Source organism: Lacerta agilis, chromosome 5, assembly GCF_009819535.1.
Source record: "Lacerta agilis isolate rLacAgi1 chromosome 5, rLacAgi1.pri, whole genome shotgun sequence".
NCBI lineage: Eukaryota > Metazoa > Chordata > Lepidosauria > Squamata > Lacertidae > Lacerta > Lacerta agilis.
Window position 1 is genome coordinate 6,613,877 of NC_046316.1, and position 16,545 is coordinate 6,630,421.

General features: G+C 43.3%; 1 protein-coding gene across 1 annotated transcript in view; it reads left to right on the forward strand.

Annotated features, from left to right (window-relative positions):
* Positions 1-16,545, forward strand: part of VWF (von Willebrand factor) — a 179,474-nt gene that overhangs the window by 29,992 nt on the left and 132,937 nt on the right. The window contains exons 10-15 of the mRNA XM_033148351.1: positions 389-435; positions 2,531-2,667; positions 4,689-4,824; positions 6,026-6,126; positions 10,084-10,279; positions 11,845-12,060. Of these exons, the coding sequence (XP_033004242.1) occupies positions 389-435; positions 2,531-2,667; positions 4,689-4,824; positions 6,026-6,126; positions 10,084-10,279; positions 11,845-12,060 (833 nt within the window). The remainder of the gene's footprint in view (positions 1-388; positions 436-2,530; positions 2,668-4,688; positions 4,825-6,025; positions 6,127-10,083; positions 10,280-11,844; positions 12,061-16,545) is intronic.

Below are 16,545 nucleotides of genomic sequence, written 5' to 3' on the forward strand. Positions count from 1 at the left end.
AGGAGAGTGTTAGCCGCTTTGAGACTCCTTCGGGTAGTGATAAAGCAGGATATCAAATGCAAACTCTTCTTCTTCTTCTTCTTCTTCTTCTTCTTCTTCTTCTTCTTCTTCATGGGGACAGCCCAGTGCAAAGTGCAAAGGGTTCTCATCCCCAGGAGCTGCTATTAGCCACAGAGAAGTAGGCATGCAGGTACTAGAACAAGCATATGTATGGCTCCCCATACCTTGTGTCAATTGTCCCATCAAATTCATCTCCTTGACTGCTAAAGAAAAATACCTTTGGTGATCCCATCATGAATCTCCATGGCATGTGTTCTTCAGTATGAATAATGATAGGCTGTATTCAATTTGTCCATGTATCTAAATAATAAAAAATGGCATTTTTCAGTATTTGCAGGCATGGCACCTGGATCTGCAGCAATGAACCTTGCCCAGGTAGGTTGATATTGAATAATCAGTAAGTGAATCAGCACAATCTATTTCAGTCCTAACTCTCAAGTGTTTCACATTGAAAATAGTATCTTGAACTCTGTTGTAGTTTTTTTTCTTTTTAAAGGAAAGATGCATACTTCTACCCCTTTGGTGAACTCAGGTTTAAAACTAGGTATTTGATGGCGCACTGAAGACCCTTGATAAGTTGATACAACACACACACACAAACACAATGCTTAAATACATGCCCTGTTTAAATTACACTATTTTAATGAGTTAATATGTTTGTTATGAGGTGTGCGTCTGAACCCACAAGCCTGTCTAACACTCATGTGTATTCCTGCTAGGATCCTTAACTGGAGTTGGAACACATGTCTGTTATGAATATGTGTTTCTGCCCTTAACCTTTGTTGTTGTTCAGTCGTTCAGTTGTGTCCGACTCTTCATGACCCCATGGACCAGAGCAGCCCAGACACTCCTATCTTTCACTGCCTCCCGCAGTTTGGCCAAACTCATGCCAGTCGCTTCGAGAACACTGTCCAACCATCTCGTCCTCTGTTGTCCCCTTCTCCTTGTGCCCTCCATCTTTCCCAACATCAGGGTCTTTTCTAGGGTGTCTTCTCTTCTCATGAGGTGGCCAAAGTATTGGAGCCTCAACCTCAGGATCTGCCCTTAACCTTATGCCCCATTAAAAAGTTCACACGCCTGAAGAAAAAAGAAAGTTTGGTTTATTACGCAGAACTGAAAATGACAGCAATATATTTATTGCAATATTCAAACCAGATTGAGGGACATTGAAAAACAAAACAAAAAGTCAGCTGTATATAAAATTTGTTCCTCCAAGTTCTATGGCTTAAATACAACAGATAACAGGGTGACTCATATCTCAAAATTAATAATTCCAAACAAAATAAAAAATAAAAAAATTCCTTCCAGTAGCACCTTAGAAACCAACTAAGTTTGTTCTTGGTATGAGCTTTCGTGTGCATGCACACTTTCAGTTTCAGTGTATCTGAAGAAGTGTGCATGCACACAAAAGCTCATACCAAGAACAAACTTAGTTGGTCTCTAAGGTGCTCCTGGAAGTAATTTTTTTATTTTATTTTGTTTTGACTATGGCAGACCAACACGGCTACCTACCTGTTAATAATTCTAGTCCTTCATGTTAGCACGATTGAACATTTTCCTCTCAGTTTTTGTCAAGGGCAGATATTTAAGCATACCCAGAAATGATAAAAACAAAATAAAAATTTCTTTCCAGTAGCACCTTAGAGACCAACTACGTTTGTTCTTGGTAGGAGCTTTCGTGTGCATGCACACTTCTTCAGATACACTGAAACAGAAGTCACCAGATCCTTAAATATAGTGAGGGAGTGGGGAGGGGTATTACTCAGAAGGGTGGTGGGAATGGGTGATTGGCTAATGGGTGTGGAAAACCTTTTGATGACTGTTAACGACTGAAATTAGTCTTAAAGGAAAAAGCAAGGGATGAGATGGCTAAAGATAGCTTTGTCATGTATAATGAGATAAGAATCCAATGTCTTTGTTCAGACCAGGTTTCTCCATGGTTTTAAGTTTGGTGATTAGTTGCAATTCAGCCACTTCTCTTTCTAGTCTATTTCTGAAATTTATTTGTATTAAGACAGCTACTTTGAGATCTTTTATAGAATGTCCTGGGAGATTGAAGAAATGATAGACATTGTGGGTGTCCTTTGAATGTGTTTGAACACTGTAGAACATATTCTTTTCTGTTGTCCATTGTACAACAACCAGCTACGCAAATGTGTGCTATCCCCTTTTTTCAGGTAGTCTAACACCACGGCACAATGAAAATATCAGATTTTATCTGTCTGACATTAACCCAGGCCTAAAAACATTTAAAATCCAGTCCTACAGATCTCAGTGATACTTACTTTGGAGCAGTCATTCTCACAAGGGCAACCAGAGAGGAATATGCTTTGAGGCAGACATCTGCCCAGCCCAGCCATTTGAATCAGGGATGCTGCTTTCTTGTCTTAATATGTGAGAACTCTGCTTTAGCTTGAAGTCGTGTTGTTTAAAGTCAATTTTTGGTGCTGGTTTCTCCCCCCCCCTCCAGGTGAATGCTCTGTCACTGGCCAGTCGCATTTCAAGAGCTTTGACAACAAGCATTTCACCTTCAGCGGCATCTGCCATTACTTGTTTGCCAGAGATTGTGCGGAGAACACCTTTTCTGTTTTCATAGAGACCGTCCAGGTAGGAGCATCTTCCTTGAAAGGAAAAAAAAACAAGGGCTGCTTCTTTCACTCAAAAACACACCAACCGATATGACAAAGTGCTTGCGCAAACAACGTGTTTGCAGAGAGCAAAGCTGAACATCGCAGCTTGGGGTGTTGTGTTGTGTTGTGTTGTGGGGTGTTGTGTTGTGTTTTTAAATGGCAGCCTGGTGTTGAGTTTTCCTTCTCCCCCTCCATAAAGTTAGATCAGGCCATCTTGCGTCCTAACATACCGCATTTTTTGCTCCATAAGACGCACTTTTTTCCTCCTAAAAAGTAAGGGGAAATATCTGTGCGCCTTATGGAGCGAATGGTGGTCCCTGGAGCTGAGTTGCCCAGGGGCCAAAAGAGGATCATGCCTTTTATTTTACAAAGAGAAAAGGGGGTGTTGAAAGGACCCCGCTCAGCAGCTGAGCAGCAAGAGATGGGGAGAGAGATAAGAGTCCCCGGCTCCCTTTCAGCCCCGCCCTCCTTTGTTGAATGTGCTGCAGGTTGTTTGTTTCCCCAGCTACATGTGAGTGGCTGATTAGATTATCTGTCTGGAAACTGTAGAAAAGGCTCCATTTCTTTTAGAAGCTACAGAAAGGTGAGTTGAACCCCATAAAAACAGAGCCTTTCCTCTTTGCTTTTCCCCCTTTGCAAAAAAGTTGCAAAGCTTTTAGCTGATCCTCAAAAAACCAGGGCTTTTCCCTTTGCAAAAAAAGCTGCAAAACATTTAGCTGATCCTCAAAAAAACAGGGCTTTTAGAGGGGGAAAACCAGAAAAAAGTTTTTTGCTTGTTTCCTCTAAAAACAAGATGCGCCCTATGGTCCGGTGCGCCCTATGGAGCGAAAAATACGGTAATTACAGTGAGGTTGACATTGAGACTATCTGTATAATGGCAGCAGCTCACTTGTGTATCAATATGCCCCATGGTAGGTTAGGCAAGATGCTAGCCTGCAAAGAATAGAGACTTCCCATGGTTGACTTAATTGCAATACCATTTTCAGATTTGCTAATGAATTGGGTGTTTTGCTTTAGGACAGGCATGGACAAACTTGACCCTCCAGCTGTTTTGGGACTACAGTTCCCATCGTCCCTGGCCACTGGTCCTGTTAGCTAGGGATGATGGGAGTTGTAGTCTCAAAACAGCTGGAGGGCCAAGTTTGGCCATGCCTGCTTTAGGATATATGCCAGTGCTATCAGAGGTAAATGTGTGCGTCTCTTTTTAGAAACATGGAGCATACCAACAGAGTAAATCTATATTGGTTTTATATTACTAAAGCTGTTACGGTTCTTCACCCTCAGCTTCATGCTGATAAATTCTCTGTCCTAAACCAAAATTTCAATTTCCTTGGGAGAAGAAACGGCTGCTAAACCAGACATGCCCACTCTCTCTCATGCAAATCGCTTATTATTCCTGCTGCTGACTTCTGGTCACATTAAATTTTTTTTTTAAAAAAATGTTTTTATAGATTGTGGAAGAATATCTCTACAACAAATTAGTAATGCCCTGTTTTTATCATTATTGATTCTATTGATCTTTTGTGTTTTGTTTTCTGTTCTGTAAATTGCTTTCAAACTTTCTGCTAGTTGCAGGAGGTAAAGGTAAAGGTAAAGGGACCCCTGTCCGTTAGGTCCAGTCGTGTCCGACTCTGGGGTTGCGGCGCTCATCTCGCTTTACTGGCCGAGGGAGCCGGCGTACAGCTTCCGGGTCATGTGGCCAGCATGACTAAGCTGCTTCTGGCGAACCAGAGCAGCGCACAGAAACGCCGTTTACCTTCCCGCCGGAGCGGTACCTATTTATCTACTTGCACTTTGACGTGCTTTTGAACTGCTAGGTTGGCAGGAGCAGGGACCGAACGCATAGGAAGAGTCCGTAACAACAAGACTGGCTGCGGACAGAGAGCAATTTTAACATTGGTTCAAGTATTGCTTGCATGGTCTCACGGCAACTGACGGACTGAGGCCGCAGCTAAATCAAAATTGCAATGCTAATTTGATGCTTGGATTTCTTTTTAGTGTGCTGATGACCCCGATGCAGTGTGTACCCGATCAGCCTCTGTCCAGCTCCTGGAGGAGAACAGCATTATTAAACTGAAACACGGTGGCGTCGTTTCTTTGAATGGTCAGGATGTGCAAATCCCTTTCACGCAAGGTGTGTCCTGTGTCATGTTACTAAGAGTATCTCAGACTGGTCCAGGACCTGTGTTTTTCTGTATTACCAAGGGAGTGGGCTCAATAATCCCCCTCCCCACCCCACCCCAGGCAGCTTCTGGCCCACTATTTAATAATAGGAGGTACACAACACACCCTCCTATTGACTGGCCAAGCAGAGGGAATAATGATGAAGCTCAATATAAAAATTAACTCTCCCCCCCCCTCAGCAGTCCAGTCTTCTTTCCCCCACTCTCATTAATTAACAGAGCATCACAAGGTAGGTGATGAAGAATCATAAGGAGAGCAGAGTTTTGAACCTCCCCTGCCCAGTGCCAGATTTACGTATAAGCTAACAAGCTGTAGCTTCGGGCCCCACTCTCTTGCCCTCCCCCCAAAAATAAATTTAAGGGGGAAAAACTGAATTTACATTTCCAAAATATAAGATAAAAAAACAAATATAGTAAAACCTACACACAGTTAGAGTTTAATAATTATTTCACTATTAGTATACTTCTTCTTAAATGTATTTCAGTTCAACAATTACTTTGATAAAACACATATTCTATTAGGTCCATAAATTACCACACAGCATATATTCAACACAAGAAACAGCGACAATTTGTTGACAAAGGACAGCGGGACATATAAAGGGCCCCATTACCTTCAGTAGCTTATCCATGTAACAATAGTCCTCCATACTGCTATTAAGCTTAGGGGAAAGCAGGGGAAAGAATGGATGTGAAGTCCTTTTGCCCCCTCCCATTGCTGAGAGATCACGTGCAAGAGAATTCAGTTCTTGGTGGGGAAAGGGGCTCACCCAGATTTCCTTTTGTACTGTGTTTCCAGGCACTTCAAAGTGCCATCCATATTGAAGCACTTGTCCTTTTTTTATTTTTTGCCCTTGCTCTTCCCCCCAGGAAAACCTGCTCTTTAGCGCTGAATCGGAGCAAACAGCAATCTGCAGAAAACCCAATTGCACATTCCCCAGGGTTTGCTGAACACAAAATAATTGAAACCAAGGGGAGATTCAAACACATACCCTTCCCCCTGCATAGCTACTTGCTATGTGAGCCTCATAAAGCGTCGCTTGGCTCTACACCTTCAGCAGACAATTTAGATCTGTCTAGATTTCCTGCATTACATTCACATTTTCTGCTGCTCATCCCTATGTATCTGTAATTAGCAGTTGGTTTTCCCAGGTGCTCTCCGCATCCAGCACACCGTAATGTCTGCCGTTCGTCTCAGCTATAAAGAGAATATACAGATTGACTGGGATGGGCACGGAACTCTTGCGATGAAGGTATGATTCAACCACACACCCACACAATCTGTATTTAAATTGATTTCCCCCCCTAAGAAAATATGGTTGCCGTGCACTAGAAATTCTAGATATACTCTACATGTGAGTAGAAGAGACTGCGCTTCAAACAGTAGGCGCAGCCGACTTTTAACCCCAGTTTGCAGACCAACAAGAACTTCCGCTCTTGGGTCCAAGATTGGACAATTTAAACTTTGGACTCGACATGCTAACCTGCCCTGCAATGTGGCCAGCTGGTGAATTTACAGCAGACAGCTGCTGGGATGTGACTCTTCACTACCCTGGGAACGGAGAGGGCAGCTTGCGAGGGGCTGCAGCCACCCTCCAGACAGATTCCAGATTGCATCTTGGTCTAATCCAAACCATTTCCTGTCTTCTTAAGCAGGGATCACTGAATACTCAGGATAACATAGTTTTGACTCTTAAGGCAGCCTGAGGACACAGTCTTTCTCTGAAATTTAAGACACGTGAAGATTTTAATTAATATATAAAATTACATCATGCAAGAGCAAAGCCTTGATTGACCTTTTCCTACTTTACTGGCTAAAATTGCTGAGGCCCCAGACTACTCCAGCTGTGTCTTCTCAACTCTGAATGTAGCTGCTATAGTGATAAAATGGGTTCTCCTTTGTGGATGGTCACGAAGCTCACTGGGGGGGGGGGAGAATTTGATGTTGCAATTATGATTGACAGGCCAAGGGGCTATTATTCCCTGTGCGCAGCGTTGAGCTTCCTCTTTCCGCTGCGCGCAACGGATCACCCACCCACCCTATATTTATTTATTTATTTGTTTTATTAAAAATTTATAAATTTTTCAATTTAAAGCACAAATCATTACATGGTTAAATTTTTCATACTCCCCCCTCTCCCACCGAGGAGAGCAAAATATCTGAACCCCCCTCTCGCAGGAGCACACATAATATCATTTCACATTTAACCCACCATTTTGTATAAATCATTGCTTGGTCCTTGACCCTTTTCCTGGGCCAGGTATACGTACTCCTTACAATTTCATCTTTAAATTGACTTCCTCAAATCCCCCCCCCCCCGTTGACCTCAAAATAAAACATATTTCCCAGTTTTCCAATCATCTTCTATTCTAATTTACACTACATTACTTTCCTCCTTATCACTTTTAAAATTATTAATACATCAAACTTAATTACTAATATTCTCTTCTCTACCTCGGCCTCAATATACTTCTGAACTTTTCAAATTCCTTAACAAATTTTATCTATTCTAACAATACTTTTAAAAAAACTACATCCCTTTTTCTACCCCCTTCCCTCCCTCCGGCCTCAAAAATTTCGGCTATTTTTTTTTTTTTTTTTGACATTTTCCATTGCCGCAGTGTCCATATCCACCTTCCCTATATTTAGGCTTGTTCGCTTGACCTTGCTATGCCTGTCATGGGGTCGTCTGCTTTTGGGGCAGGGGCCTGGTAGGAATTTTACCATTTGGCTGATTGCCTGTTGCTATTTGGTTTTTTGCCTACTGCACAGCAAATAGTCACAACTTGCAAGGTTGCGATTAGGCATTGGTTAATTTTGGTTGGTGGAGGGGGTATTGTTGACTGTGCCGGCCCCTCCAATGCTGCTGCAGCAGCAAGGGTATTCCATTAAAGGAATCCAGGGGCTCGCCATGCTCTTGTCCGAACCCCTGGCAAGGGGCTAGGGCCACGCCAGAGCCCCTGGGAGCATTTGGGGAGAGTTGAGAGCCTGGCACCCAGCTCTATTCTCTCCCCAAAATATTTTCCCTTACTGATATTTTGCAGGCTTGCGGATGTCAGTTCTGTTCCTACCTCAAAGTGGGAAACAGATGGTCACTAATCAATGCCTAAGCAACCACTCACATGCCGTAATCAATAAAGTTGGGGCCAAAATTATGCCAAAAACCAAAACTAAAATTTTGTGTGGGCTGTGTCTTTATTTGGGGGGTTTCCTAGGGGGGGGGGTCCTCGACACGCAAAAGCTTTAGAACATTTCTAGTGCCTTTTAAAATTGTCACGTTCCTTTCTATCTGCTCCTTAAAGGTCAGCGTTGTTGCTTTTAGAGCAAACCAAAAATAATTTCACGCACACACCAAGTGAGCCATTGCCAAATGTTTTTGACAACTGGGGGAAGTGATTCACTTTCACTCCCAGTGACCTGGGCAGACACTTCTGAGAAATGTAATGAACCTTGGGTTTTCCTGCTATAGTCCTGAGGAACAACATCCATTTCCTACTGGAAAATTGGGAAAATAGATTATAAAGCCGAACACTTTTTAAAGGTTATATTGATTTCAGGAAAATTTCAATTTTCTTTGGTTTGGCTAGATTACATCATTATGTCCCAATAATATTTCAAAAAGACAGCTGTCATGCAACATAAAATGTTTTAAATATTTAAGTCCCGTGGATTTCAGCACGTTTTTAAATCTCCCCTTGAAATCAGTAGGATTTGAAAGTGTTAAACTTTGGCTGAATTTCACTCAAACAATGCAGTGTTATGCATATCAGTTCGGAAGGAAGACATACTGAATTCCTTGGTGCTTACTTCTGAGTAAGTGTGTAAAGCACTGCAGCCTAGGGGGCGTGTTGTTTGGAAATTAGCATTTTTTGCAACACGTGTTGGTGCCAAAGTATGTGCTAGAGCACACACACTTTTGTGCCTTTTGCACATTCCGTGCGATGAGAGGTCTATTGCCTTCTCTCCATGGGGACAGAGTGTGAGCATCGTCTGAGGCCCTGCTATGGCAAATTTGTCAGGCACACTGAAGATAAACTATTTGAACTGGGAATTTTCCTGCTCAGATCCGTAGCCATTATGCTTCCCTGGAACTCAGATATAATGCATTTTAGGTTGTTGTTGTTCAGTTGTTCAGTCGTGTCCGACTCTTCATGACCCCATGGACCAGAGCACGCCAGGCACGCCTATCCTTCACTGCCTCCAGCAGTTTGGCCAAACTCATGTTAGTAGCTCTGAGAACACTGTCCAACCATCTCATCCTCTGTCGTCCCCTTCTCCTTGTGCCCTCCATCTTTCCCAACATCAGGGTCTTTTCTACGGAGTCTTCTCTTCTCACGAGGTGGCCAAAGTACTGGAGCTTCAGCTTCAGGATCTGTCCTTCCAGTGAGCACTCAGGGCTGATTTCTTTGAGAATGGATAGGTTTGATCTTCTTGCAGTCCATGGGACTCTCAAGAGTCTCCTCCAGCACCATAATTCAAAAGCATCAATTCTTCGGCGATCAGCCTTCTTTATGGTCCAGCTCTCACTTGCTGTGGTCGACACAGTCAAATGCTTTTGTGTAGTCAATGAAACAGAAGTAAATGTTTTTCTGGAACTCTCTAGCTTTCTCCATAATCCAGCGCATGTTTGCAATTTGGTCTCTGGTTCCTCTGCCCCTTCGAAATCCAGCTTGCACTTCTGGGAGTTCTCGGTCCACATACTGCTTAAGCCTGCCTTGTAGAATTTTAAGCATAACCTTGCTAGCGTGTGAAATTTTAGGTATAAACTGCCATATTGAATATGTTTATATTGTAAGAGTGATATTGCTATAAAACAGGTGATTAATCTTGATAATCATCTGACTGTTTCCTTATCCAAGATTTCTAATATTGCATAATGCAACATGTTTATATGGGCTATACACTCAATATGTGCTACCATTTTGTCAGTTGTGATACTGAAGATCACAGATCTGTCCTCTACATGAGGACAGAAACTATTATGTCAATCCAACACGGAGTTTAATGTGTGCTTATATACATATTACTTAACTGTTGTTTTGGCTAAGGGGATCATGGCCAGTGCCTTTTGTTTTGTTTTATTTACAGCACTTCTATATTTAGCACAATTTGTATAAGGTTCATTCAACAGAAGTCCTATAAGCAGCTGACTGGAGACAAAAAAAATTGAAGTGTGTATATACTGAATTTAACTCCTATGCTTCTTCAGTTACCCTCAGAATTCACGGAACGAACTTGTGGTCTGTGTGGCAACTACAACGGCAACCAAGGAGATGATTTCCTTACACCTTCTGGCCTGGTGGAAACCCTCGTGGAAGACTTTGGGAATTCTTGGAAGCTCAAAGAAGATTGCCAAGATCTGCAGAAGCAAGATAGCAATACCTGCAGTCTCAACCCTCGCTTAGGTACTGGCCCTTGCAATGAAGCCAGGGTCAGCTTGTGATGAAAGATAGCAGCGTGTTTATCTTCTTTCAGCATAGCATCTTCCATTGCAGACAAATCCACGAGGAAAGGGCTCCCTGAGGTGGGAAAAAGAGAGAATCGGCTGCCGGTTTTCAGCATTTTATCTCTGAACTGTCATGCATGGAGAAAGGGAGAAAAGGCAGACCATCATGTGCCCCCTTTTGCCTTGATCCACCGTTTATGCGTTTTTCTTCCTCCAGTCTAGCTTTAATAATAATAATAATATTTATACTCTGCCCATCTGGCTGGGTTTCCCCAGCCACTCTGGGCAGCTCCCAACAGAATATATTAAAAGCACAATAAAACATCAAACATTAAAAACTTCCCTAAACAGGGCTGCTTTCAGATGTCTTCTAAAAGTCCGATAGTTGTTTATTTCCTTGACATGTGATGGGAGGGCGCCACTACCGTGAAGGCCCTCTGCCTGGTTCCCTGTAACCACAATTCTCGCAGTGAGGGAATCGCCAGAAGGCCCTTGGAGTTGGACCTCAGTGTCCGGGCTGAACGATGGGGGTGGAAACAAAATTAAAAATTGAAAAATTCCTTCCATTAGCACCTTAGAGACCAACTAAGTTTGTTCTTGGTATGAACTTTCGTGTGCATGCACACTTCTTCAGTGGAGATGCTCCTTCAGGTATATGCTATCGGCTAAGCCACAGTTTAACATTGATAAGGTCAACAGTTTTTTTGCATGGAGTCAGGAGATACATCCGAAGAGCAAATTTACTACATATTATCATAGCCAACAGGTTACATTTTTAGACACGGTGGTTTATCAGACCAATAGGTAAAGGTAAAGGGACCCCTGACCATTAGGTCCAGTCGTGGGCGACTCTGGGTTTGCGGCGCTCATCTCGCTCATCTCGCTTTATTGGCTGAGGCAGCTGGCGTACAGCTTCCAGGTCATGGGGCCAGAATGACTAAGCCGCTTCTGGCGAACCAGAGCAGTGCACGGAAACACCATTTACTTTCCCGCCGGAGTGGTACCTATTTATCTACTTGCACTTTGACATACTTTCAAACTGCTAGGTTGGCAGGAGCAGGGACCGAGTAACGGGAGCTCACCCCATCATGGGGATTCGAACCGCCAACCTTCTGATCAGCAAGCCCTAGGTTCTGTGGTTTAATCAGACCAATACCAACACGCTAAAGGTTGTTTTGGTAGTTATTTTTGGCATTCGGAGTCATTTGTTAAGTTTGTTAAATTATTATTTTCCTTTGGATTAGTTCACAACTTTTTTAGTGTTTTTGAGCTATTCTACTTTGTTATTTAAGTATTACTATATATATATACATACGCTCATCTCATTACAGGGATCTTTCATGGTGTTGATTTTTTCTTTTTATTTGGCTCCAAACCCTGGCTCTTGGTTTGTCTGACAAACGGGTTTGGCCTGGAGTTACATGCTAACTGGGTCAATGTGTTTTTGATGGCTTATGGTGGTTCCTATTTCTTTCTATAGCCGGCAACTGCTCATCTGACATTTTGAAATTGTTTTCATTTCAGCCAAGTACGCTGAAGGCTCATGCTCAGTTCTGTTATCCCCGTTGTTTGAACCTTGCCACCGCAAAGTCAGTCCTTCTCCGTACCTCAAGAATTGCCGCTACGATGTCTGTTCTTGTTCCGATGGCAAAGACTGTCTGTGTGCCGCCGTCGCTGCTTATGCGATGGCCTGCGCTCGCAAAGGAGTTCTCATCAGCTGGAGGAAGCCCGATTTTTGCGGTATGTGCGCGTTGCTGAAATGTTAGCAATACAAAACATGGCATGATGTTTAATGTGCTTTAGTGTGCATTGTGGGCATGTGAACATATATTTTAATGTGCATGGTGGGTATGCAATTACGCATGGCTGACACGCCCTTTCCCACTTCAAATGGCAAACCAGGACCTTCAGCATCAGTCGTGACCCAGAACTACGCAAAACCACAGCAAGGCTTCATAGTTTTGTGCTTAGGAAGTGAAACAGTAGAGGAGAAAATATATATATATCCTCCTTTGAAATTATGCAGGCCTTTTTATGCAGGAGAAGCCAGCCTTGACGGACGATTGATAGTGGAATTTATGGAGGTGGCTCTCCTGGAAAGGGGTGGATGGAGGGCTCGCGGGAGAGAGAGCTGTGGGGGAAGTTCGGTCTGAGAAGGAGGGAGAAGATGGCGCCGGCCGGAATGTGGCATTTGGATTTTATGAGAGTGACTTTACCCATACAGAGACATTACTTACTATAATCGTGTCTGCTTGCTGGCATATATCAGAGGCTGTGAAAGTATTGGACTGTGAATGCAACTGAAAGGGACGAGAAAAGCGCTCCGGAGTCCGAGACATGGGGAGTCCACAAATTATAAAAATTCGGAATTGTTTTAATTGGGAATTGTATAATTAATTTGGATTTTAATTTGATTGGTAATTGGAGAAATATATTGGAAAATCAATAAATATGATTTTTTAAAAATGAAATTATTCAGGCCTGGAGACTGCGTGAGAGGATGGGGTTAATCAACCTCTTGTTGGCAGCAGTACTATGCTAGAATGATGGCAGCAATCATAAAAGGAACGAGGGGAAGAAATAGGAAAGGACTGCAACTGGTAAAATGATACAATGGAACACATTCAATTGCCACAATTAATCTTTGATATGTGGTACAGTTCATTCTTCCTTTCACCTGTCCATTATGTGCATTTACACCTTGCACAAATGCTGATTTTCTGTGGCTGCAGATCCATTAAAAGCCTCATTGCGTGACCCTGGTTCTCCAGGTACCTGTAAGGTTCTCAGTTAGTTGCTCATGAGTAAGCAGCCAGGACTCCGCTGTTTCCTTTAAAGATTTTATTGTGCAAACTACGTACAGCGCAGAGCTAAAAAGTTCATGTCGGTATCAAGCGGTGTCAGAATCCGGGAATGGCTCCTTCCGGTTCTGACCCCAACGAAAGAGTTTCGGTATGCGAAAACCCCGCCTTCCATCCTTTCTCTTCATCCCATGACATCTTTGGGGCGACAGAAATCGTGTTCCCCCTGTATCGCCCTCGGGACTGTGGGAGTGGGTCTCTCTTGCATCCGCAGAGCCTCTACTCCCTTTCCCCTGTGAACTCTCCCCCTCCTCGCTGGACGTCTCGCCGCTCCGTTCGCTACCAGAGGAGGAGCTGCTGGCAAGGTGGGACTGGGCTCTCTGTAGCATCCCGAGAGCCCTTCCACCACCTTGCGCTGCATTGGGGACAGTTCCCTGACAAGGTACCTCACATGGCACAACGAAAAAACGTTTGCTGGAAGTTTTGCATAATTACTGCTGATGGACCTGAGTACTGGATACCTACCTGGCAGCTTCCTGCTCAGGTTGTTGTTGTTCAGTCGTTCAGTCGTGTCCGACTCTTCGTGACCCCATGGACCAGAGCACGCCAGGCACGCCTATCCTTCACTGCCTCTCGCAGTTTGGCCAAACTCATGTTAGTAGCTTCGAGAACACTGTCCAACCACCTCATCCTCTGTCGTTCCCTTCTCCTTGTGCCCTCCATCTTTCCCAACATCAGGGTCTTTCCCAGGGAGTCTTCTCTTCTCATGAGGTGGCCAAAGTACTGGAGCCTCAACTTCAGGATCTGTCCTTCTAGTGAGCACTCAGGGCTGATTTCTTTGAGAATGGATAGGTTTGATCTTCTTGCAGTCCATGGGACTCTCAAGAGTCTCCTCCAGCACCATAATTCAAAAGCATCAATTCTTCGGCGTTCAGCCTTTTTTATGGTCCAGCTCTCACTTCCGTACATTACTACTGGGAAAACCATAGCTTTAACTATACGGACCTTTGCCTGCTCAGGTACTGAGGGTCATATTTCATAATATGTTTATCCTATGGTTTCCCCACAAGCACAGGACTTTACTTTCACAAATAGCCAGCGCAGGGTGCCTGGTCCAGATTGGGAACCTGCCATAGGGCTTGTGGGCTTATGCGGGGGGAAGCCTTTATTGTGGTTCTGATTCAGATTGCCCCTGTGGTGTCTGCTGTTTGCATGGGGGGGGGGGTTCCATTGGAGCAAATAGGAGTTTGCTTTTTATGCAAATAGGAGGCAGCCCCCCCCATCCGAATCAGGATTACAGTAGGGGATGACAGGGGTGTAGCTAGGTAAATTGGTACCCGGGGGGATTTTTGTCACCCCCCCCAGACATGGGAAGGTCAGGTGGCACCCGGTGCAGAAAATTTCTTGTCAACCCCCCTATTAATCCCCCCCGCAAAAATGGTTTTACATTATTTCATATTTTCTTACAAAGGAATAATAACAAGTAATAATAATAATAATAATAAACTTTTATTTATATCCCGCCCTCCCCGGCTGAAGTCGGGCTCAGGGTGGCTAACATCAGATACATAACATTGGTATAAAATCAAACAATAATTAAATTACCTCCTAAAAACATCTCAAAATCAAATTAAAGTCTAATTAGATGGCTTTCCACAGGGTTAGGGTTGGGAACAGTAAGTGCTCCACTGAACTGAAATTTCAGCCTTCACGACACAGGAAAACAGCCAAGTAAACAGCTATTTTGGTGGAGGAGGGTCAAGATATTAACCGATATGCAAGAAATTTCATATATAGCTATATAATCCCTAGTATAGTAAGATAAGACCTTCGGAGCAGGCATTTTCAGAAAAATAAATTTAAAAAATTCAAAAAAAAAATCCCAAATTCCCCCCCCCCCAAAAAAATTGTTCCTTGATAATTTGTTACCCCCCCCCCATTATGGAACATGGGGCAACCCGCCCCCTTGCTACGCCCCTGGGGGATGAAATTGGGCTGGAGCCCCCTGCTGGCACCCCACCCAGGCCACGATCCGGATTGGGACCTGCGCACAGGCTGTTCGTGAAATAAGAATCTTGTGATGCGTTGCTTGGCCCTGCGCTGCTTCTTCCACGGCCGGTTAAAACGACTGGAAAGAACTAGTTTTGCTCCTTGGGATTCTGGGCGATGTATGAATGATGGTTTTGTTTTCTAGAAGCTCGGAGGTGATGTGGCGGAGCTGTGCTTGTGCCAGTATTGTTCTGTCCGCTGTGGACTCTGAGCAAATAACTTTTGTGGGCACTGAAGTACTTACAAAGCCCTGCAGAAACCTGTCAGACAGGAGAAGCACAAACCTTTTGTGCAATTGTGGGCAGCATGCCGAGTTTGGCATTAAAGGTGTGGCAGGAACCAGTTGTCATTCTTGGGATTCGGGAAGTGGGGAATATCCCGTTCCTTTGGCATTGAATTATATTTCCAAGGAAGGCCCTGCTATTCTAATTTTGTGTCCCCATTTTGTATTTTTAAGTTGTGATCCTCAAATGAAGAACAGCATACAAATGAAATAAATAAAAATAATAGATAGGAATAGGAATAATTTATTATTGGCCAAGTACATTTTCCAACATACTTTGTTTCGGCTACATTGCAATGTAAACATACAGACACTGTTCCTCTCACAATACAAAGAAGCAAAGAAAACCCCACTCATAATTTACCTCCCCTTAAGCTATACAACTACGAATTCAACAATTTAATGGCTCAAGGGGGAAAAAACTATTCTTGTGCCTGGCCGATTTTGTATATGAAGTCCTGTAGCGACGTCCAGATGGAAGTAAATCAAGCAGATGATGACCGGGATGTAAAGGATCTGCTACAATTCTCTCTGCTCTCTTCCTAACTCGGGTAGCATAAATTGTCTCTGTTGAAGGCAAGCTAACACCAATTACCAATTACAATTAAGATGTTACAGTACTTTAATTTTGTGGCCAACAGGAACATCTGTTTATGTTTTTTTTTTTAATTAATACCAAATGTAGGTGTGTGTGTGTGTGTGTGTGTGTGTGTGTGATATTCAGAAGGGATTTTAGTCAGGATCATGGCATTGGCAGCAGAGAGCAAGCCATCCCTCCTTGCGGTCCCAACGAAAACCACACATACCCTCGCACATACTGTTATTTTGCTTATTTATAAAATAAATAACTTATTGTCGTCATTTGTGGCTGTTCGTCATGAAATTACCGTAAAGTAATACCTAGTTTGGCCTTTTGGCTAGCTTATGAAAAGAGAATAAAAGCTACTCTGGCAAAGAAAAGTTACTTTATACGCGTTGTTTGTGTATTCTAACACTGTGACACCAGATGGCGCTGTGCAGATCCATTTTGCTAACAAATACAGGTAGGTAGCCGTGTTGGTCTGCCATAGTCAAAACAAAATAAAATAAAAA